Below are 25,319 nucleotides of genomic sequence, written 5' to 3' on the forward strand. Positions count from 1 at the left end.
CGCAGCCTTAAGCTGTGCATATTGGCAAGCTATTGGGTGTCAGATTTCATGATCTGGACATAAAGGCTGCTCTTCAGTTAAGAAGGTAGGAGAAAAAAATATTTAAACTCCTTTATGGAAGTAGGTGGCTGAAACATTAGGAATGTGTCCTTCAGACAAGCACTTCTTGGCACCTAAAACAAGGGCATATATAAGTGGATATGTTTTGCATTGTATCTTATTAAGTTTTTTTGCCTTTAAAAGATAGGCAGAAGAGACTATGAAAACAGAAACAGGGGATGGAGAAAGGCACTGTGCACAGACTGAGCAAGCACTTTGGCTCTGAAAAAAAGTCTGAGCGATGGCTGGAAGAGGTTTGAAGCTAGAAGCAAACTGTTGTTGTTGTGTTCAAGGAAGCAGGACTGAGTATCTTTGCTAATAAATCAGGCTTGCATCAAAGAAATGCCTATCTCCATTAAATTCTGACCAAAATAACCTGTAGCACTGAATTTGACAGAATGTGAATAGCTGTCTGGGTGGAAAAAGGGTAACACGTGACTACCTGCTCAGCCTTTCCCAAGTTTTATAGCTGCTTCCGTTCTGAAGTGTTAATGCCAGAAATAAACACAGTGTTTTAATAAAGATCTGTGAAATTACTTGCCGGGGGGGGGGGGATTTACTGTAATACAGGTTATTCATAGTGAATTTGGTGCTGAAGCTGTGAAACTAATAGTCACATGGAGGACTGGACTGGAAAAGGGAAGTCACATGCTCACTATGCTTGTAACTGTTCTCGTTTGTGGAAGGAAGATAATGTTATTCTCAATTAAGGGACTGAAACATTATACAATTGTTGCAGGCTGCAGTAATGGTGTTAATTTGGTGATTGCAATGCTTTTCAGCCGTTCTTAGACAAGTCCTAATATTTGATGCCCAGTGTTTGAATGGAAGACAGATTGGGGAAAATGAACGCTTAAATCTGGCATAAACTACAAAGCAATGCTTTATCCTGATAAAAATCTCAACACTTTTTTTTTTTAAAGTAGAACCCCACAGAGGTTGTTCAGGATTAATTGATGGCAGATGAATTTAACATGCTTAAAATGAATTAAGCCCCTTGCTATTTAGAATAACATAAAGATGTCTGAATTTCGCTCCCAAAAGAGGAAATACAGTTGTTAAGTCCAGATGGATTTTTATTTTTATTGGAATAAAATTTTGAGACTGTAATCTTTAAAAAGAAATGTAACTACCACAGTGTTGTATCTGAGATGGAACAGACCTGCCTTCAAAAAAATGTTTTAAATCCCATTAAATGAACAATTTTGCTGTGTTTATTTCCAAAATTAGCTCTTCCTTTTTGAATTTGTAAGATTTGGGAAATAAGCACAAGGATAATGTACAATATAGATGATCCAAGGGGTCAGTCCTGTTGTCAAGTTACTGTCAGCTGAAATGTGTTAACTGTCACTGTCTGTGGTTGTAACTTGCCCAAATGTAAGGTGATGCAGCTGGAGCTTAACTTTTTTTCAGCACACTAAATCTGGTTGTGATAGTGCCTTGTGCTAAGAGCTTGTAGCCAGGCAGCTGCTGTGCCAAATGGGTTTCATCTAAGGCCTAAATTACAAAGAGAAACTTTAAGGAATTCAATCTATTCATTTAGCCAAAGATAAGAGGCAGTTCTGCAATTACCTGCTATGTCAGTTTAAAGCTTCTCTTTGCATACAACTCTTCATTCTGTCACATTAGTTTGCTCTTCCCTGTGTTTTATCCATTGGAAAGCTGTCTTTAAGTTCTGGGCCCAATTCAGCTCCTCTGGTTGTGGAGTAGAATTCAGTAGTTGCTGCTTTAGTTTGGAATTGGGATCAAAATGACCAGCAAACCATGAGACATGCTACCAAAATAACTGTTGGTTTGTCTCAAGTAAAAATAAATCTGGAAAAGAACCAGAGAAATACATAGACTATTGTACCATGTAGCAGCTCCACTGGGAACAGAATAGGAGATCCTTATTGATCAATTTTGCAAACAGTGTATAGATTGTGAGAGCGCTACCTAATGAGGAAAACGATTGACTAATAATGGGGTCCGGATGACTTTGGTGAGCCAGGTGCAAGCAAGCAGTATTACTACAATTACGAAAGTGTGCCCCACTGTATGAAATGGACTGAGTCTTGGGCGTTAGCTGATGAACAAAAGCTGTCACTGTGGCCATGGCTAAAAGGGCTAATGCGATCGTCAGATGGCAAAATAAAAAGTTATCGAGCAGGGAGGTCCCGTTTCCTTGATATTTAGCACACGTGCTGCCTACTGTGAAGATGAGGAATATTGATAAATTGAAATGCATCCGAACGGGGAGTCACTAGAGTGTTTAAAAGATGTGGAAACCATGCCTTACAGTGAGAACGGTAAGGAGCACAACATACTTGGCTTAGCAAACAGAATACCAGGGCAGAGTTAATCTTAACAGAGGAGTACCTAAACAGGACAAAATTTTTTTAATCAATTTGATAATAAAGATCTCTCCAGTCTAGCAGACAAAAGCATATTATGATTCAATTTTGATAAGACAAGGCCAAACTTGTTTGCTTAGATATAAGATGAAAATATTTTCGACAGATAGTGGCTACTTCGTTGGGTAATCGTGCCATGTTTCTCCAGCGTACTGCAATGTTCTGCATTTGCTAGATGCTTGTTGTTTGGTTGCTGAAGAAGTTGATCTTTTTCCCGGTGGAATGTAGCATGAGGGATTATTTCAGTAAAATGAAAAGGAAATGTAGAGCACTGCAAGAAACCCTTCTGAGCAACTTGTCACTTCTGTGCATTGTAATGACGATGGGGTGTTGCTCAGCGCAGCTTTTGGGGGGCAAGTGCTAGATGTTTGCAGTCTTGCCCTTCCTGCTCCGCAATGGCTCGCTGTTTCTGCACCAGTACCACTAAACGCACCTGGAAATTTGATCTAATCAATTTGTTTGTGCACTACAGCAAGAAATAGTGCTAAGAAAAAGGGGAAAATGAACTTGTACTCTTGTGTTACAGATTCAGTGGTTCTTTCCTTTGACTCCGTTGGACATACAATAGGCTCAGGTACAACATTGCCTTCTCCTTCTCTCTCCCCCGCCTCGTGAAAAGGCTTCTATGTAGTTGGACGTGGTAGCCATGTTGGGAGGCAGGTAACTGAGTCACGCTTCTGTGGCAATCAGCTGTCTAGCCAAATTGGGTAAACAGATTCTTTGTTAAGCACAGTGGAAGTATTAAGGGTCTTAATGTGACACACAGATTAAAGTATGAGACCCCTTCTGTTATGCAGCTAGGTTGATGACCTGGACACATTACGTGCACTAGTGGCGCAGTTTATGCTGCTTTTCTCATATGAAAGGCATTAAGATGATGTCAGCCACCAACTGAAGAAAAACAGTTCCATGCTACTAGGAGTGTTTCTCAGCTAAACAAACAGTTGAGTTATTTGAAGAAAGACATCAGGAATGCTTCCAGGTAGAAGAAGGCGAAAGACCTACAGTTAAACAGATAGGGCTGGAAACTTGTTTTTTGTGGAGGTTAACCAGTGTTATTGAACCCCAGGGCAAAGCCGGCCTGACCGTATTTCCTTTAGAACCTGAGCACTACCTTGAATTCAATTGAACCAAAATCAAAAGTTCTTTTGTGCTGGAGGCACTTCATGAAACCAGTAACTATCCATTTGGCTATCCATAATACATGGGCTGTAGCCAAGGCACACCATAACAAGCACAATACTGGATAAAATTCAGTTTCCAGTATGTGTATAATGATATGTGGAATGCAAGGAAGAAGTTAAGAATTACTTTTAAAACTTAGTCCTTTAGCACTTAAAAGATCTTCTCTTAGAAAAAAATCTAAGTGAAGATTTTGAGTTTATCTTGCTTACTAGCCTTAACTCTTAGTTTCATAGGAAGTTTGCTGCCTTCCAACATAGCACCTGTCTGCTGCCTGCACGGTATGAAAGAGCCCCCGCTGCCTGACACTAACAATGAAGCTTGAACACACAATTCTGATTTACTAACCTTAGAGCTAGTAGTAGCAACTTGCTTTGTTTACAGCACCCCAAATGCTTTCTGCTGTCCCTGCATTATTCTCTAAAACCTGGAAACTGCTCTGTTGTGGGTGCATGGTCCAATGTGGGAGCAACTTAGGGTGCTGAGCGCAGAATGGACGGTGTTTTGGGGGAGAAGAGAACCTGTTACCTCCCTTCCTAATAATGGATGTCAGTCATAACCAAAGTGGGTTGTTGTCAGCTCCCTTCCCTAGTGTGTAATGGTTTCTTTAGTCCTCAGAAGTAGTGGGGGAGTTGCATAGGTCTCAAATATGAAATATGTGAATAAAATTCAGGGAAATATTTTATTCTGATTGCAGCTGAGTAAGCCTGAATCAGCTTATCCTCACTTGAGTATGCTGGATTGATGTTAGTATAACAAAGACCATAATCTGACCCAGAGTGAAACTTTCAAATATTACCCACTACATTTTTTTCCCTAATATTTGTTTAGCTTCAAGTTAATTTGAAAACATAATTAGCCCTAGCAATAGCTTCCAATGCAAGGTTTCTATGGTGTTGGTCATAAATATTAAATATTGTGTTATGATGCTACCAATAGGATAGTAAAATTATTTATGAAAAATAAGTTCAATTGATAGTGTCTCTTGGAATCCTGTTAATATGGAAGGTGGGAGACAAAGCTAATGTAAGCAGACTGTCTGGGTCTGTTTTAAAAACATTGGTCTTTGCCCTGCTTATACATTACAACTCAAGCTTGGATTTGTTATGAATAAGACGGTAAAATTTAACCTCTAGTACACCATTCCACTGCAAAAAGATTGAATTTCTTCACTGAAGAAATATGAAGAAAACTCAGGGAAGGGAGGTTAAAAAATGTCTAAAAGAGCTGTGTGTTTATTGCCTTCATATTTAGTACTCTGTATTCATTGTGTTGGAAACTTTAGCTAGCTCTAAACTGATGTGTATAATAAGATGTCAAGATGTGTGGTATCTATCCAACTGAGGGATAGCTTTCCTTGTTGAACAGGAAGGAGAGAAAGAAAAACTGTGGCTCTTGTGGTTCCGCTGTCCGTCCCATCTCATCTTGCTGCAGACCCAGGAAAAGACAGAGCCCAGAAAGAACTCAAAGAAACAATGGCAGCTCCAGTCCCAGCCATTCCTAGTAGGTGATGTTTCAGGTTGGGGTAAGAAGGGGCAAAAACTACATCCTTTGAAACATTAAAAAAAAAAAAACAAAAACCAAAAAAACCCTTTTTATCAGTCAGAATTAAACAGCTATGAATAATAGTGTCCCTGCCAAGATTTCATGTTGTTTAAACTAGCACACATTGACTTTTATTTGCGTGCTGAACGACATCTTAGAATTGCTCTTTTGTAATCATACCATGTAAAGAGCAATGTCTTGTCACGGCTTCTGTATTTTCTCTGAATTGACTGTGGGTCTTCATCTTGGTTGTCACCTTCCCTCTTTCTCCCACATACAATTCTCAGTTTTCAGAGATGGTGGAAATCTGTCCTGATGCATCTCAGACTGATCACTCTCTTTACGTTACTCTAGGTAAAACTTCCTGAACTGAGTGTCTGGAAAATCATCTAGCTATTGAGCCTTAAAGTACTGGTGCATAGAGGTTTATTAGCATAGAGCACATGACAATTAAATATGCTTGGAGTGAGACTGAACTGTCTGAAGTTCACACTGTGGTCTAACCTTCATGAGATCACATTTTCATGATCCTTTTCCCAACTGCCCCTTTTCTTGAAAGATAAAGTTTGAGCAGTAAGAATAAATGTTTGATGTGGTGTCTGGGCTAGTATTTCAGCTGAAACTAGTTCAGAGAGGATGGTGTCATGCTCTGAACTTGGAAGACATTAAGCAGGACACAGAGGGTGTTTGAGTAGACCTAGATTTCATTTGTTTGCAATAGACAGCCAGTACTCTTTTTTTTTTTTTTCCAATTGCTTTGTTTTACTTTCTTGCTGGCAAATCAAACACTGGACCTTGACAGTCAAATTTATATCCTTGCTATTTTTGTTGAAGACCTTTTTTTTTTTTTCTCTATCTCCCTTGCCTGAAAGCAAGTAAGTTAAAATTTTTTTTCTCTAAGCCTCATTAGGATTTAAGTGCCCCAAAGGTACAACTTTCTCATCTGCTAATATACTTGCTGGAAATACTGGGATTTTAGATACCTTGTAGGCATGCACTGTTAGACATGTTTGATTCTAGCACTGGCCACTGATTGTATAGCAGTGTTTTCTAACTGGCAATGCAGGCTGAAGACTCAATAGTTCTAACATCTCTTTTCATGCAAAAGTTTTTGCTCAAACTGTTTGAGTATTTTAACTCACTTGTTGTTGTTGCTTTTTTCTTTTCAATTTCATCCTTAACCCTTGATCAGAAGGTTAGCTTGACTTTTGCAAAGAAAATGGGGTTTTAAAAATCTCATTTAGGGCAGCATATCTACTGAGGCTCATGTGGTTGTGAGAGTCCGTGTGGAAGTGAGGCTCACGTACTTGTGAAAGTCCACGTGGAAGACCATGCTTCTGGATGCTAATTTTAGAATGATGTTCTATTAATCAGTTGAGAATTTAAATTTGTTCTAATTTAGGAGTGTGCTGTTAGTTGTAACTCCTTCTGCTAAAGTCCTGAACCTTTTCCTTGGGAAAAGCTTTTAGAACTATGAAAGGTTTCTCTGTCTCTTCCAGCTGTTGAAGATGCATCAGATAACCTTTTGGGACAGGAACTGGAGAACCCTGGGTCTGTTGTCCTAAATGCAACACAAGAGTCAGTTTTCTGAATTTGGTAACCACTTTTGTGCATTTCGGATGGAGAGTGACATGAGTGGAGTTTAGGAATACAACTGAAGTTGTTAGGTATCAAATTGGCAGAATGGTGATAGAGTCCTAGCATGAGAACAAAACAGTTTGGTGACTTGCAGAAGATGGCTCGCTGGTCCTTGGCTTTTCCCATGAGAATCTGGTAATATAGGCTGCAATTGCAAATGCTGTTATTGTTGATTTCTCCCTGAAGTATCCTTCAATCTACAGACCTTGTGCCAGCCTTCTAGAGCCTGTATAACTAATTTAGATATGTTAAATAATAGAATTTGTGAGACTCTGGTAGTTGCTCTTAGTTTCAGGAAAACAATTTTAATTTACATGTGGAGCTGATGAGTTTCGTTTCTTTTCTTTTTTTTTTAACATTGTATTTCTGACTGTCTTAACAGTGCATGGATAGGGATGGGAAAGGATGGGTGGACTTTGCTTTTTTTCCATATTCCTGTAAAGTAGAGAATACATGTGAAAGATCTCATGCTTTTCCTGCTCATTTTAGTAGTTTTATTCTGCAAAAATCTTTCTCCTTTTCATTTTTGATTAATGAAGTTCTACTCCGTTCTTTATTTTTTTGACTTGTAGACTGTGGGAGCTGCTTGAATCTTTGCCAGTGACTGTCATGTATTGATTGCATAGTCCTTACTTGACTTTGCCAGTGTATTCAGTATCATCTATCTTCCTCTCATCTATGCTCTAGTCATCCAATTGAAAATACAGTTGTGAACGTGTCCATGTACAAATGCCAAGAGATGGACTAAGGAATACCTTGAAGTAAAAGTATTTTAATGGAATTCTTTTGTATTATGTGGCATCTCTCCACATCAAGTCAGTACATCCTGTAGGTCACTAAAAGCCAATGTAGATTACTATTTTATTAATATTGTTCTTGACTTTTATTAGGAAACACGATACAATTTCTAAAATAAGAATCTCTTGGAAGATTCAGTAGGTCAATACTGGCTCCATTAGCCAAGTGGATACATGGCAGTAAATGAAATAACTGTTTATTTAGCAAAGTTGCGGTCTGGCTTTAAACAGATGACTCCTTGGGAGGAAAAAAAAAGGGCATACGCAGTTCATAAGAGGAAATTTTTCACCTTTCTATTGGAGCCTTTCATAAATCTGGCTTAAAGCAGTTGGTTGCTTTTCTATCCATGGAGGTTGCTATAGTTTTATTATGAAAAATATTTCAAGACTTGTACAATCTGTGTCAAGGTAACCAGAGCCTTTCAAAATGTCATATACTAGAATGACCTCTTTTTGTTTTATTTTACCTATTTTGGAGGTAAGACAAGCAGGCAGGAGACCTTCCTGATGGATGACCCGTACAGCACTATCAGCAAGTGATTGCTTATTTGTTCTTCCTGTGCCTGGGGGATGAATAATGTAGTTGCAGTGTCTAATGAAGGAGACCTCTCTGGTGTATTGCTTTCTTCAGACTGTAAAGCCAGGCCAGATGTCTTTGGGGCCCCAATCAGGAATTACAGGGTAAAGAAAACGAAGGTATAGAGCTGGGAAATTACTTCCTTTTGCTGCTAAATCTGAAACAATAAGTAGTATCCTCATGACTTTAAGCATCACCAGGGCATGCATGGGTTTGTGACTGGACAGAGACTCCCCCTTCCCCTGCTTTTAATCCACAGGTTTGAATTTCAGTTTTAATAGATGTGAAATTCCAAATTTTGCTGCCTATGTTGAGCATTGCTCTACAGTTCCCATTAAAGTGTCTTTTTTTTTTTTTGGCTGCTTAGCATATTGTCAAATTTTAAGCATTTAGGCTGAAATGCTCTGGGCTGGAGGGAGCCTGTTTCAAATTTGACATTTTCTTAAAATTTGAAAAGTTATTTGGTCTTTTCTGAGAAAAAAATAAGGAAAAGTTGTTTTGGCAACATCTTAAAAGTATTGTAGTTGTTAAAAAAAAATGTTCTTTGCAATTCATGCTTTTGTCCTGGTTCTCTAGGTGGAAAGAATAATGGTGTCAAGGAAGCTCTTTTGCTCCCCAGAAAAAAAGAAGCATAAATTAGACTATGTTATAAGCCTTTGAAAAATCTCAATTTTTACGCATATAATTGGAACATAAAATGGCCAGATAGTTCTACAGAGACTTGGATGGCTAGGCATGCTCCAGCACTGGACTGCAAGGATTAAGCAGAGTTTTCTTTACAGCTGTTGATTCTGTTTCTTCTGCATATTTTTGTGGCAGGGAGAGGCACTAAGGACTGAGCTCTGGGTACTGGACTAGTACACTCAAGGTTCTCCCTAGTGTCAGGCAGGCAGCCTGGAGGAAAAGGCTGTTAAACTTGTATACCAAAGCGGGTAAATGAGAGCAAGGAGGGAACTGGAACATGGACTTTAGGGGATGGGCATGCAATCTGAGCAGGGAGGCTGGAACAGGGCTGAGGAGCCCAGGTGACCTCAGTTCTGCCTCTTCTGAACTTGGTCTTACAATCTTAATATTCCTTTTGCAGTTATTTAAATAACCTTAGAAAATATGCTTTCATAGGTAAGTTCCTTCACCAAATAGGTTAAAGTGAAAATCTGAAGGAAAGGATGCAGCATAAATCCTTGTTTGTCTAGTATTTTCATTGCTGCTTTGTAGTCCTGAGCAGTATTTGTTTAAACATGGAAGAAAACCTTTTCTTTTGTCTTTTTCAGTTGATCCATTGCATATGACTTTTTTCACTAATTCTTTCTCGTCTCTTGAGTTTTGACAGAATTACTTTAAATCAACTGAACTTTTGTAACAGTCCGCATGTGTTTTCTTAGTCCAAGGCAAATGTGAGGTGTTTGACCCTGTTTCATTGCAGGGTAAATCATTTTACCTGGCCTTTGCCACATCTGGGAACCTTGCATGTGGATGCTGACCAAAGCTTAGCTCAGTTAGAGACCTCAGTTCTACAGAGACTGAACTGCCCTGGACAGGATGAAACGTATCGGGGTGGTCTGAACTATTCCTGATAGGACTTCTGTCTCCAGAGTGTCATAATGATTTCTTTGACAAGCACAAACGTTCTGGGTAAAATAGCTAGAACTAAGCCTCTGCCTTCCCTCCTGTACTGCCTGACTTGCAATTACCAATGAAATGCAGAGAGAATTAGATCTGTAGTATACTGCCCATCCTTTAAAAAAGTTTGAATACGTTTTCTGGTTTGGTGGGCAAAATTATTGGTATTGTGCTTCTAAGTAGCTAGATGTTAAAGAAATAGTACTTGAGTCATTGGTGAAATCACTTGCAAGTAGTATGTTTAAAATAAAGCTCATGGTTGGAAGGATAAAAGTAGTGAGCCAGCTTAATTCCCAAACTGTTGATTTCAGATTAGTAAAATAAGGGGAGATTTTGCCCATTTTGCTTGTACGTAACTATATGGCTAAAGATGCAAAATACAATTTCAAAATTTGTGATTGATATTGTACATTGTGTTTTGTGGCTGTCTGGGTGGTCTGTATGGAGTCTATAGATGTTAGACTATGCATTGCTCATTTGCTGTCTGGTAGCTGGATTTCTTTTGGATGCTTGGAAGAAATTTCCATGTTTATTCCAGCATTGAATTTGGCACAGGATTTGCATCATTTATAGAAATTGCTATGCTTGGCTGTACTTCTGTTTGTATAATCCTTATTACATGCTTTATTATGAAGTTGTTGTCAGTTATTAGGTTCTTATTCAATTCTGATCTTCCCTGAAATGTAGAAATACATCTTGGTTTTGACCTATGGAGACCTCTTGTTCTTAGGGGGCATGATGAAATTTATTTCCCATGTTCATTCAGTTCTGTGCTTCTGTATACTACTGTACCACTTTGTCAACTGAGGTCTTTAGCTTCTCACAACAAGTGAGAGTTGTAGTCCTTTGATCTCCCTACTCTCTTTCAATACTGCTGCTTTTATCCCTTATGGGGCCTTTTAATCTCTTATGGCCTGAGAAGGTAAAGTCTTCTTCAGATTCTTCCATGATGTTCTGCTAGTGGATTCAAAAAGTTCATTATTACCTTTGTTCATTTTTGGATTTTATTTATTTATTTATTTTTTAAATCCTATCTCACAGAGCCGGTATGATTGCCTTGTCTGGAAATTGATGGGAAGTACTGCTTCTCAGAGTGGTATGAAATCCTGCTAGTGAGGCAAGTGTGGTAATGGCAAAAGCTAAGTTATCTGTGTCACAAATGCAGGCGGCTCGGGTTCCTCTGTGCTCTTAGCTGACATGCAGACTTGCAAGGATATCCCTGTATTGTGTCCGCAACTGGTCTGGGTCAGGAAACATTACAGCAGCTTTTCTGCTGCACAGAAACCCAGACACCCCAACAATACCCAGAAATTCAGTCTGGTTCCATGCAGGCCCACTTTGTGTCTGAACTGGGAGGATGATGTCAAGAAATGCCCGTGGTTTCCACATGGAATTAGCACAAGTCCTGACCCAGGCTGATTCCACCTAGAGTGGGAGAGCAGCCACTTCCCTGCCCTGAGGGCTCAGGGGAGGTTGTGCTCCTGTGGTGCTGTGTGAGCCCAGGAGCCAGCTCAGTTCTGGTACTGCACCCAGCCTGGTAAGCTGGCCTGCTGCTGGAGAGTGCAATGGATCTAGTCAGAGTGTGGGTCAGGCATGAGCTGGATCAGACCTAGCAAACTTGGCTGGATCTGAAGCAAGTTCTCCAAAACCACACGCGCTGGTATCTCTGCATTGGGCTTCAGCGCAGAGACCCCCAAACGGGTCTGTAGGAGCCAACATCAAACCACATTTAGCCAGGCTGGCTGATCCAAGAGAGTTCTTTGTGGAGATGCTGGAGTATTTCTACATTGTTCTCCCTAACTGGTCTTTTGTTGTCCGCCCCCCCCCCCCATTTTCTCTGATATTCTAGCCCTTCTTTATCCCACTTCATGAAAATGGGGAAGAGCGTTTCTTGCATATCAGCTGGTTAACTTGGTGAATAAAGCTTTAAAGTAAGGTGGAGGATGTGATGAAAACCCAGAGCTTAGGGTGTAGGGAGGTTTTGCCCAGGCAGGAGCTTGCAGCCAAGTAGGTCAAAGGGAGGGAAGGGTAGGAGTGGGATTACCCCTTTTGCTAAGTGAGCTGTGTGATCAGCTCAGTCCATCTCCTCTAATCATCACACCCTAATCATACTGTATTTTAAAGTCAGCTGTACTTCCCTTTGATTTAGGGTGTCTTTTACTTTATTTTAAATTAAATACATAGCTCCAGACAAGAGTTGTCTTTTCCTGCTGCTGGTGCTCTGTGCTTTTTGGCTTTCCAGGTGTTTGGTGTTTTACCTGTCTTTTGTGATTCCAGGCTGCTTCCAGCCAGCACAGGGGCTGCACTGCTGTGAGCCACAGTGACTTTTGGCCCTTGTATTCATAGTAAAGTAGTTAAATGACAGGAGAAGCCTGTAGCCAGGCTCTGGTTCATGCTGTCAAGGAAGCTAACTTTGAATCTGTGAAACTTGGAGGCTTCTTGTGTCCGTGTTGGAGAAGCTGCATGTGATAGAAATCCTTCTCTTAAAATGAGACGACAGTAATGCAGTCATTTCCAGAAGTCCCTGCAAGTGTGAGGTGTCCGGCAGTGAGGGCAGCATTTCTTTGCCTGCAGGAGTTTGTACATGTTTCACCAACAGGTCACAGGAGGAAGTATAGATGCCTCAGTTTTTTCATGTTAGAGTCTAAAAGGGTACATTTACACCTTACTGAAAGCACAGGGCAAACCCATGCTTCTACTTTAAACCAGAGGTGGTGTTTTGTTAAACTTTTTCCAATTTTCTGGAAGGTGCCTTTATCAGATATGGCAGGTATAGCTTTACAAAATTACCTTATACCTCTGCTAGTAATCATTACTGAGCATCACAAAGTAAAAACTTTTAACCCAGGGAAGGTAAAATGCGTGTGACAAACACAAGGTAACTGTTACGAATCATAGCAATGGAGATATGGCGCATGTGGCCCTGAGCATTTAGTGTGTGTTTTCTGGTGCTTTGGTTGCAAAGCTCATAAAATGCTGAGTTGGTAGAAAGCCCAGGATGTTGCTCTCTAGTTATGAGGTGATGTATCTCTTATACTGCATTTCCTCTTTTTGTATTGGCTCTTGGGAAGTAGGATATGTTAGTTGGAATGAAATTAGGATGATGACAGATTGGTCAATGGCTGTAGTTTTGATCTGTTGCTGTTTGTTTAGTATGGATGTTTTAGGAAGGGGCAGGGGTTAATAAAAGTTCCCAGCATGTATTTGCCCTGAATGGATATCTTCCTATGTGGCCAGGAAGGGTGATCACAGTGCCCTTGTCATGGCAATGGGGAAGAAGAACCTGGGCAACATGCGAAAGCCCTGTGATGTGGTGGACAAGCAAGAGAAAGGAGGGATGGAGGGACATATGATGCTACAAGTGGTGGGGATAAGGTTGGACATGAAAGAATTTCTTGTAGGAGGAATAAAATAGGAGAAAGTTACAGGGGAAGACACATATGCGGGGAACGCAACTTTCAGTATGGAGAAGGTGGGGGGTTCAGGTGAATGAAGGGGGGTAGGTGGCATGTGGGGTGCTGGCGGAGAAGGGAAAGCATGTGCTGATATCAGGTGCTCACATGTTCTGCAATTTCTGTTAGCAAAGCTAAATGGATCATAGTTCTTCCCATTAACCAGGAATTAAATCTTGATGACATTGAAATCAGTGGCACAGTTTACGCTGATCTATGTCTGCCACGATTTTGTCTTGGGTGCTTTTTTAAGGTTTTCTGTTCTGTCAGTAAGTGATAGCATGAAGAGCTTGTGATCTTGTAAGTAAAATCCTGCAGAAGAAATTCTGATGTTATTTCATAAGGAAAGCAATCTTGTTCTCTATTTCCTTCCTGTTGTGCCCTTTCAGAAAAGCTGTGACAGTACTTTGCTTCTTGTTTCTTTTAATACATCCTGACCATTAAGCTCTTGAGGGATTACCTTTTAATCTTCTCTATGTATTGTCTTGTATCATAGTGAGACTCAGGTGGTTCTCAGTGTGAGGAGGCCCTTGAGCATAACCAAATACAAGGAGGACACTACACCTTTTAGTTATGCATCTTAAGTGAATTCTCAGAGTTTTATTTTTTGTATGAAGTATTTGGTTTATGAGATCACGATGTATTCAAAGATGTTGAATGCAAAGCTTTTATACGGGAGTTATTCCCAGTGAAAAGTTTGTTTCAGTATCTGTAACTATTTCCTCTGATTCTAAGCAGCACAAACTCTGACTTTGCAGTTTCCTATTGAATGCCACCATGAGCAACCCTCTGCTTGATTACAAAGTTGTGAGCTGGAGTAGACAAGGAGTCAAGAAAAATTTGGAAGCGCTACCACTTCAGGAGCTAGGAGGAGCCTCACTTGTGCAGATTACTGGCAAAATGATTTCGACTGCAAGCGGGAAAGCTTTGTATGCAGTTGCATGTGCTATTTCAGTGGTGCTTTGCTGTCTTGATTACAGATATCTCAGTTAATTCTAGTGATTTCTAAGTCAATGATGACCCACACATCCTCTTGCTTTAGTATTTCCTGGAGATTCAGAAATGAGAATTTGGTAATATCTTTAACAATAATCTGTGATAACAGCTGCTAGCAACTGGAATTTATGATGTAGCTATTTCCAGTAAGAAATAATTAGTGCCCTTCTATAAGCATTTGCTGGTTTTTGGTTTTGGTGCCTTTTGCAGAGGAGATGCTTGCAGTTTTTATGATATTATGTCCCTTGCTTTTGTTTTCCAGAATATGACAAACTGGGCTTTCTCCTGAACCTGGACTCAAAACTGTAAGTAAAACAGTAGGACTTTTCTTTGTTTCTGTATTCACAGATTTCTGTTGCAAACAACTCCCGTGTCATTTGGACAGTGTCTTCGGATTGGCTTCCTGGACCATATAATTCTACCTCGGACAACCAAGTCCTGGGGCAATATGACAATTACAGCTTCTTACCATACACTAGGCTCTGCTGGCTGGCTTGGATTGTGATTCACTGTCATTAATAGCCTCTTGATCAGTCATTAAGGAATTAATGTCCACCTAAAGCCATGTCTGTCTCTGTGCCCTAGATATCCTACTGTTAATCTTCCAAATGAGGAAAAATGTATTAAACATTTAAAAGCAGGAGAAATGTCAGTCTGTAATTTATTGAGATGTTAGGATCTTATGATTCCTTTACGCTTGGTTCTTTAAAAATGGATACAATTTTTGCTTGTAAGTTAGAGTGGAAAGAACCTCAATATTGGGTAGTAGTAGCAACCTTTTGCTATGTAACAAAAAGAACAAAGTGCCGAAAGTTGGTATCCGTCATGTAAGACTGTTCTGCTTTTTGCCGTAATCGGTCAAATTGAGACTGAACTTCTTGACACTAGAGGTCACTAGTTACTCTGTTTCTGAGGTCAACAGCCATGAAGAAATTTTGGTACTAGGTACTAGGAGCAAAAGGACTGCTAAAAGTCTTTTGCCTCTGCTGCTTAAAAAGACACTGAAGCAGTCCAGTGGCCTTGAATGGCTTGAGCGTGCATACACTGTACAATGTTTCACGTTAATATAAAAACCATGCTTGATATTTTAGATAATTTCATTGTACTTATTGGGTGTAACATTAAATTTTTGAGTGCAGTCTTACTAAACAGCTTGGGAGTTCCCACAGTGGAATAAAAGCCTCGTAAGTGTGCTAGGGACTGTTGTTTGCAGTGAATGAGCAGGTCTCTAGGTAGGACCTTCTTTTATTGAACAAACAGGGTACGTAAATTACTATAGTTGAGTTTAACTGGCAAAGAAGAGAGTTGTAGAAGAATGTATATGTCTGAGAAAGAAGGAATATTGATTTTTCTAAAGGATCTGTATCTCATTCAGTGTGCGGGAAGGGTGGTGCTTAGTGAATACATAGCTGGTCAAGGTTTCCTTCTGCTCTCATTTAATGTAGTGACTGAGAGTTGTTTGTTGACTACTGTTTGGAACTTGAGCTGGTTGCAGAACTACCCATTTGTGGAATTTTCTGTATTGTGGCGTCCTTGGGAATTGCAGACAAAGTGTATTCAGTTTTACAACACCGTGGAATGAGATGATGTATTATCTTCAATTTTATGCATGTGGAAGCCAAAGCCAAGAAATTAAGCCAGAACTGTGAAGAGGATAAGTAAGTTTTAAATGACCATCTTGGTTTTGGTAAGGGAAAAAATTTTTAGGTTTTTCAGTAGTCAAATTTTTTTCAGACTACTTAACATACTTTATAATGCCGGTAGTATTCAAAACACAGCCACCTACTGACTGTCCACATGCTTTTGGCATACCAGCTTCGGACACCAGTATGCCTTCTCTAAGCCACTGCTTCAGCCTTGCTCTCCCTCTTCCTTCTATGTTCACTGTCCTTTTCTTTGTTACTTTTAGCAGGTCCTGTTGAATCTTCCTTCCCATCATGCCTGTGTTACAACCTCTTTTTCTCTTCTTTGCTGTCTTTATCTATTTAGATTATAGCTCTTTGAGACACGGCCTGTTCCTCCTCATATTTTAGTATGAGGCCCAGTGAAGTTTTTACTTTTTGGAAGACTTCCAAAACTCTAAAAAGGGTTTTATTTAAAAACTCCCCACGACTAAAAACTTTCATTTTTGATTAAAAATGATATTGTATTTTCTTTGTTAACTATTTAAGTTATCTGTATAGCACCCTAAATGTGCATATTTGCTTTAAAAGCAAATCAGCCATGAGGTTAGCTTCTGAATAGGCTTGTAACCCAAAATCAGCATGATTAAAACAAGTACTATGAGGTTAGGCTAAGGAACAAAGAAATCAAGTATTACCTAGGTAAAAACATGGTTTTTTTACTGTAATTGTCCTTTGTTGGTTTTAAGTTGTATTTTCATTCTTTTTTTTTGGTTTCTTCTTTGGAAGTAAAATTGATCCTACTTTGAGAAGGGAGAATGGATCTGATGACCTTCAGAGTTCCCTTCCAGCCTGAATTATTCTATGATTTTTTTCAATAGCAGAAGGAGCTAGAGGAAAAATGAAAATATCATTAAATATACTAAATAAGGATTATTTTGAAAGAAAGATGGATGACAGACGATGAAGCTTAGATGATTCTGCTGCTGTTCCGCAAGTTCACCGTGTGTGCAGGATACCAAGTACATTTTCTAAGCATGCACTGTGAATTCAGTAAACCTAATTGTTAAAATTCAGATTACTTTCTGTGACACTTAATCAAGATGGTACTATCGTGGAAGCACTTTCTGTTTTAAAGAAAACCTGCCCAGAGTGTTAAAAAGGATAATATGTTCTGCACTGATGACTTTGTTGGCAGAAATAATTTCATTACGTCTGTTGTTGTGATATAATCATTCTAGTGGAATTTTGCCACAGATTATAACTTTACAGAGTTCACTTAATTGACAGCATGTGAGAATCTTGTGCAACTTGAAGCACTTGGGGCAACAATTAGGTTTCGCTCTTTTATTTTTTTTCCTTAATCTTTCATTTGTTCAAAATCTGTTCCTTGCTGTTAGTTGATATAATTTATGCTAATGACCTGGAGGATTAACATTTTTTTTTTACAAAGGTAGATCTGTGATAAAACTTAAATGCTCTGACTTGCATTTTAAATGACATCATACAAAAGAAATTAAATGACATGAATAAATAGTAGTATGTCCCTTTGCCTTTGCATCTTTATTTTTTTTCCATCCGTTATTACTTCTGTACCTTGTAAGTGTCCAGCGCATATTATTCAGATGCAATACATTTTGTTGTGGTTACAGCAGTGTAATGATTCTGTTCACTGGTTCTCATGCGGTTGGGGAAATGGTAAGGAAACCAGATTTGCTTCCTTCAGACAGGAAATCTATCAAAAGTCCTTGAGATGTGTTTTCTTTGAGATTTGTGCCTTGCTGCAGCAGTAGGGAGGCTGGTGTTGATGAGGATCTCACCTGGAAGGGGATGGGAAATTTTTACAGTACTGTACTAGTGCTTCTTGGAAATGACTGTTTCTGGCTGGAAATCTTGTTTCTGTGACAGTAGAAACAGGGACTAGCTTGTCAGAAAGGGGAGTATTAAGAAGGAAGACGCTTTGCTGCTGCCTGTGCTCAGGCTAACTCTCTAGGAAAGTCTCTTAGTTTTTGAAAAGCAGGATGTTATCCAGGTAGGGATTGTTAATGAACTGAAATATGGTGGGAATGGTAAGCTCAGGACATCTATAGGCAACACAGTTTCTGGATTGTTTTCAACGTCAAAAAAGACTTAAGGATTCTCAAGACCAGATCAGTGAAAATCTGTTGCAAGAGGAGCTCCTTTCTTAGTTATGTTCGTACCAACCATAACATAGTTGCTGAAATTAGAATATCAAAACAAAATATGTCTGAAGTATGTAAACAGGTAAGCTGCATCAATTTCTCTGGGTTTCCCAAGCAGCAGAGCCCCATACCACTTTAAAAGCTTTAAGAATAAAATCCAGCACTTATTGGTTGTGTAGAGAAACGCACTGGTACCAAAAATATGATACAATTAACAGGTCTAAACTCTTGGTGGAGGCAAATAGTTCCTGAGCAATTTAAAGCCATCAATCACATTAGTGATTCAGCCAGCAGATTACTAGGTGCCACCAAATGCCAAGACTTGCAGTTGCTTTCCAACATCTGTGCTTGGCAAAAGTCTTTCATGCTTCTATTATTATTAAATATTTATATTGTAGTAGTTCTTTGAGGCTGGCCAGGTCCTAGAAACAAGTGTCTCATTCACTACAAATCCTGAGTCATTCTCTGAGCAGAAACTATATTCTCATTGAATGAAATGAGAATTCTGCAAGAGGATCAGCATATGATCATTGTAGTTAATTATAGACTGTGTTTTAGTGCGTATTTATTGAGGTCCAGATGAAGGTTGCATGGTCATTCTTTATTCTGTCATTTACCACTTTGTGAATGCTCTGTGTAGAGACCTTAATGATTACTTTGAGTATGTCTTGGCATGTTACAAGTGTAAAATCACTTCATCTTGGGCACGTCAATAACTTTTTTGTAATAACCTGTGACATGGGGCTGTTCCCCTGCATTGCTGCCATCATGCAACTATATGATCTGCTCTCCCTCTGCCTACATGCCCTTTTACTCAGTGAGGTGGAAGCTAGTGACTGCTACTTCTGTCCATCTCATCCAAAAACTATTTTCAAAGATACTTCTGTGGTTAGCTTTGCAATTTGATGCTTGTAAACACCAGCAAGAAAAATGTCCACTTATAAGGCAGGATGATGTTTCTCTTCACCTGCTGCCACAGTTAAGATTTTAACATTCAAGTTTTAGAGTTGCCTGATGAATGATGGAGGAGTTGTCCCAGGCATTGGCTTTATTTGTCTGGGGATTAGCCGCTGCCTGATTATGTTTTGTAAATATTACAAGATGTGCTTGAGCTTATTGGCAGTGTTTGGTATACTGGAAATAAGTTCTTCACTAAAACAAGAAGATAGTTGGTATTATAATGTGTGGGTATTATAATTTGAGGGAGAAGGTAAATTTTTTTTTTATAGGTAGAAGCACAAGCAAGAAAGTTACTACCTTTCCCAATTTGAAAAATTAACTATGAGATTAGTATGGTTGACCACACTAGCATAATACAATATATTCGTTATATTAGTATTTGCTCAATATATAGTATATGTTTAGATTATATACATTTTGGATTTTGGGGTAATAATTAAAATGAAAAACATTCTTTTTCCAGTGGGCTCTATACTTTGCTAGACATTTTACAGAGTAGATTTGGGAGATGCAACAAAGATTTTTGAATATTCATGATAACTTCAAACTTCACTTTAAAAATAACAGATGAAGACATTGGGGTCTTGGGGGGGAGGAAAAAAGGGAGAGCCAAAAATAACAGCCTTCACCCTGCAAACTCAAACGAAACCTGATCTAGACTTTGAGAAGACTGTAAAAATGGAGGGAGTTTGGGCTAGGGAGAAACAAGCAGATTGGATTACTTCTGTTTGTTTAAATTTCTTCCCTTCAGAGCTCTAATAATGAAGAACTGAAACAGAGCCCCTTCCCCTCATTTTGTTTCTAGGGTGGGAGGTTGCTTTGAAAGTATGAGTGTGTCTATGTGTGGTACTTTGCCATTAAGCACTATAAAAATAAGCAATAAACTTGTTGGAATGCTGGACTTTGCTGGTGCCTGCTGCTGTGGGATTTCTTTGTGCCCCGTTTCCATTCCTATTTGTCTTCCTGTATTCCGACAATTCTGTGCAAAAAAGGAAAAAGTGAGAAATTGCAATGATCTCCCTTCCTACCCAGGCAGGAGTAATGCATATCTCACTGGCTAAATGAATGGATTCTGACTGTCACAAGCAAGAGTGTCTCAGTGCTTTTTCTGAAAGATTATTTCAATGCTTAACATGCTTTGCAACATTGGTGTTTTCCTGGCAGATGGTATTTCTTGCCGTTTCATTTCTTCCTTTGACTCTTAATTCATGTCCTCTTGCCTGATCGGTTCCAGTCTGCACTAATTGTTGAAGCATTTGAGATACTTAAGAAAATGAATCCTAGCCATTCAGTGATTCATTTACCAGGCTGTTTGTTGTTCATCTTTTCAACTTCCCATGTTTGGTTGCAATGTCATTGCCATCCCAATTATTTGTTTTGCTATTCTTTGCTCATTTCAGTTTTTCCAATTTTGATACTTTGGAATTTTTATAAAGATTCCTAACAAGAATCTCTTTTGTCTAATTTTGGGATACCTGTATTAGATGCAATTGCAGCAGATAAAGACTGTAGGACTCAGAATTGCTAGCTACTTAGATATAACTGAATCATTACTTGATTTGTTACGTGCAAACAAAGTAAATTCTAAAAACATATATGTTTGGTGCTTTTAGAAGGGGCAGCTTCCTGAAGCTGGAAGTAATTATGAACCAAATCATTTGGGAAAAGAATGTAACGTAAAAAGATATGAATAGCTGAGCATTGTTAAGAGCCGTTTACTGTTTGCTCCAGTAAGTTCAGTTTCATTTAAAGAAAGAAAAAATGTTCCTGGAAAACCAGATTTACATAGAGGATAAGTGAAAACAGTGATAATGTATTTACAGAAAAGGTAGAAGTGTTCAGTAAATACATGGGGGGGGTGTTGTTTCTGTTTGGATGAAAAAGAATTATATGCTTTCCTTTAAAACAACAAAAAAATTTCAAGCAGTAGATAGTAAGTGTATGTGGTTTTGAATTGGTATGTCTGGACAACATTCTTTCAATTTTTAAAGAAGTAGCTGAGGGCTTTTTGGACTGCTAGAGATCATTAATAAATCTTCAAACAGTAGGGGAACTCCATATTCTTGGCAGAAAGTTGATGTGCCAATATTTTAAAAGGGAAAATGCGATGACTCATAAGCTTTTCAGTCCATTTTTGATCCTGAGCACTATAACATACTGGCCAATATGGGTTTCCACCAAAAAAAGAATTAAAATTGTAATACATACAATTCTGGTCGGTGTGCATATACATAGGAAATGTTTTTTGTTAAAGGGACTTGTTCTTTGGATGAATGTCCATGAAGGTTAGACAATTATTTGCCCAGCACACATGAAATAGGATTCTTTCTTTATATATTCCTCTTAGCACTGGGTTTGTGCATTTTTAGTTCTTTTAACCAGCCAGACTGAGCGTATAAAAGCTGAGAAATTATAAAGAAAAGGCTCAGTTCTTTTTTTGTCTCCTTGTCTGTAAGGTGGAACGCTTATTTTGTATGTAACGTTTCACCGCAGTAGCATTAACCTAACAGAATGTTGGGGGGGGGGGTGTTCTTTTTTTTCCCTGGGTGGATATAGTTATAATCAATTATCTTTTGTAAGTTTCCTTTAACTGTTGTTTAAACAAAAAATTTTGAAGTTGTTGCCTTCATAGAAGGGTAAACTTAGTGTAGTGGCAAAACCTAATTTGGGAACTAGCTGTAAGCTCATAAATGTTCAGGGTCCCTCCTGTTGCTTTGCCTTCTTGGGAGAAGAGCTTGTAAGAAGCTACCCTACACGTTCTTCCTTAAGAAAACTGTTCTAAAACTGAGACATTAGACTTATTAGATGAATTATTTAAGTTTTGGTCGGCTTCAGCACTGAGAAATTATTGTTAAATTTATAGTTACTGAATGTATCCTCCTACAAAGACCCCCTTGCTTGCTGAATAACTTATGATAAATGAACAAATGCATGTCATTGTAATGGACTGAGCTATCTAAGCACAGGTCGATCCCAAAACTTCAGGTGAAGAGGTTAGAAATACTGCTCTGAGACAGAGAGATGGAACAGGTGCCCGTTTTGTTGCTTCAGCGTAAGGACCTAATTGCTTATACAGTTTATTGCAAGGACTAGCTTTCTATGGGATTGTGGGTTTTGATATATATTTATGCTAAAACATTGGCATTCATCACCTCATCCTTGCTATCAATCATAATGAACATAGTTGCAGCACGCCTTATGGAAACAGGTGTTTTGTTGCTGCTTGTCCTGAATCAAAGCACTGATGGTACTGAACAGCTTATCATTAAACTGATGCAAACTGATGTTGTCTCTGGAAGTCCCAAAGGCATGTGATCACCAAGTATCAACTCGTCTGCATCTGCCTGGCTTGACATAGCTCCCCTCTTGCAGGCCAGCCCTGTTCCACCTCCAAAGAAATCTACTTCCATTCTGTTTCCCTTGGAAAAGTATTAGGGAATCCTCATCTGGCCTTTCTAATGGCTGAATGGGAATCATTCTATCAAGGGAACATTATGATGTTTATCAAGCCTGCCTCTGAGGCATGACACTCTGAAAAACACTCTTCTTCTGGTATCTAGGCACAGATTAGTTGTCAGCTCCTCATTTATATCTTTCTGTAGCTGATGGTGAGGACATTTTTTAAGTGGGGTATGTGAGAAGGGACAGTGTACTCAGTCTGCCTCTAAATTTGTCATCTGTATTGCTGTAATGTGGCCAGATACATCAAAGTTGTACTGTGTGTATGGCTAGTAACACCATAAATAAAATTTAAGGATATGTATTAGGTCATCAAGGCAGGGAAGAGTTGAGTGGAACAAACGCACACCAACTTCTTGCATGCTGGAGAAGGACAGTAAAACCAAACAATACTTTTAACAGCCGTGATTAAAATCTGTTAGGTAAAAAAATCAATATTTCATCTGTGCTGAAAGAAAGCAGGAAACCCTATTGCTGTAATTAAGAAGAATTGCCTAGAAGAAGAAGAGAGGATGGTGACCTGGCAGGTAGTGAAACGCTGTGAAACCATGATCCATAGCTTTTACAAAGAGAATAGGCTAGAGGAACTCCAGAGGAAAGAGACTGGTGGAATCCTGTTAAATATAATCCAGAATTATGTTTTGTTTTTTTTTGTTCCCAGTCTTACGACTAGAAACCTGACCATAAGTCTTGGAACAGTAAAATAAAGAGTGTTACTAAGCAAGTTCTTCTATGTCTGAAGGACAAGGTAGATTGGGATCAGACTGATAAACTTACTCCGCTGTTTCCGTGGAGAAACAAAGAAAGATATAGTACTTCATTGCTGGCATCCCTGACAAATCTGCTCTGGAGAAGTACTCCAGAGGACCCCAGAGCTGATAGGGCTGACGTGAGAGCTGGGTGGTGTGGTGCCCATCACACTGAACAAAGCACTGTGAAGGCTGCCTTTAGCAGGAAGCTTACATACAGCTGTGTCTTGCATGGCAGGCAGGCAGGGAGTACTGCAGCAGTTGGTGAAGGTATTGATATTTGAGGTGAATTTGGAAGCTCAGATAAGGTTTTCTCTAGTTGCTTTCAGGGAACTCAAGCAATTAAGTATTGCTTTGTATGAAATACTCTGTACTCTCATGGTACACAGAAACTCATGTGATTCTATCTCAGCTCACAGAAGAAAATGAAAGAAGAACCAGAAGCCCTACTCCTGACACAAGCATCAGCCCCAGTTCTGCTCCCAGCAACAAGAATCAGAGCCTCCAAGGCAGAGACAGGGATTTCACAGATCACTTATGAGCTGTTTCTTCCTTGTCTGCCCTGCAACCTGTTTCAGCAGGTTAAAGGAGGATAAACTGAAAATTTGTCAAACAAACGAAACAAGATGTTTTTGATATGTGAATTTAACCTGTTTGGATACCCATATTTGATTTTATTCCTTTTAATTCCCATTTGGAAATATCTTCTCCCTGGCTCTTGAAAAGGACTAGTCTTGAAGACCTACCTGAAAAATGTGAGCAGCATCCTCTCCAGCTGCAAAATATTCAGTACCTTCCTTCATCTTTTTTCATCCTCTTGCAGTGTCCACCTTCTATATCACTGAAGGCAGAAGTCACCAAAGGATGGTTATGTCATCTAACTATCTCTTTGAGTCAGGAACTCTGATCTGTACAGGATTCAACACTGTAATTTATCATCATGAAATTCAGGCTTGTGTGATTTTGCAGTGTTGCTATGTTCATGAATTAAGGATCTGTTCTGCTGAAAAGTGAAACCTCTTTCAGTGCTTAACCTTGGAGCACTCCTTTAACCTGTCTACCAAACATGTTAGAAAATCTTCTCAGCATGTACTGTTTTAGGGAGCCATGAATAGCCTCACTGAACATCAGTCCTAAATCAGAAGGAAGTTGAGGGTGATATGAGATGAATGAAGGTCTGATTACTTGGACTGTGCACAGTTCTCCTTCTGTGACAAACTTCATTCTGGTCTCTGGCTCATCATCATTACATGTGGCAGTTTGGATGTTGGTTGGATGGCCTCTTCAGACTAACAGATGCTCTTTGAAGTTTAAAAGAAATCATCTTAGCAGAAAAGCATTCCCTAGAACAATGTATGGAGTAAACAGGAGAGGTTTTTGATCTGGGTGGCTTGGCAGCTGTTCTTAACCATTAATAGTTCTGGCTATTCTTAATTATTTGTCCTACAGTGATTTGAATTTTGTTAGTGTTGTGAAGACGCGTTTGTCACCATTTCAGCAAGTGTTCCTCCAGTTCAGAGTTACTGTGTGTAATTTCTGGAGGAAATGCTTTCCTCCCAATATGTAGCTTTCTGCTTTTTAAGACTTCAGTGTGTATTTACTAGATTAATTGATGTGTGTTCAAATTCATGACATCTGTCTCTAATAGATATCAGTGAAAACAGCTTTCTTTGAACCAGGTTACTTCAGGAGGAGGAGTGAGGGAAATTTCAGGCCCTCATGACTGTATACATTTTGTAAAATTATTGTTAAACCATATCCCTCAATTGTGAAGTAGTCTCAACATACCACTAAAACAATTTATTCACTGACCAGCTTTTTTCCTCTAAATTTCAGTCCAGGCCAGGAAAAAAAAAAAAGCAAAGCCCTTGCCATATCCAAAGTCCTCTTTTTCCTTGATTAAAAGGAATTAAGTTGTTATTCCTTAACAAGCTGTCCAGATCTTTCAAAAAAATATATTTTTGCAGGCGACCTATGCAACCCTTACCTCTGCAAAGTTATCCGAGAAGGTGAAAAAGGAGAGTGTTTTGAACTGTTCTTGTTAAGA

General features: G+C 39.1%; 1 protein-coding gene across 14 annotated transcripts in view; it reads left to right on the forward strand.

The window, feature by feature from the left end:
- Positions 1–25,319, forward strand: part of ST3GAL3 (ST3 beta-galactoside alpha-2,3-sialyltransferase 3) — a 197,204-nt gene that overhangs the window by 43,299 nt on the left and 128,586 nt on the right. For 11 of the 14 annotated variants that reach the window (XM_067301078.1, XM_067301082.1, XM_067301072.1 and 8 more), the window contains 3 exons: positions 3,019–3,066; positions 5,043–5,177; positions 14,562–14,604. In XM_067301078.1, coding sequence (XP_067157179.1) covers positions 3,019–3,066; positions 5,043–5,177; positions 14,562–14,604 — 226 coding nt within the window. The remainder of the gene's footprint in view (positions 1–3,018; positions 3,067–5,042; positions 5,178–14,561; positions 14,605–25,319) is intronic. The other 3 variants (XM_067301085.1, XM_067301086.1, XM_067301084.1) reach the window with 2 other exon arrangements.

Source organism: Apteryx mantelli, chromosome 8 (assembly GCF_036417845.1).
Source record: "Apteryx mantelli isolate bAptMan1 chromosome 8, bAptMan1.hap1, whole genome shotgun sequence".
NCBI classification, from domain to species: Eukaryota; Metazoa; Chordata; class Aves; order Apterygiformes; family Apterygidae; genus Apteryx; species Apteryx mantelli.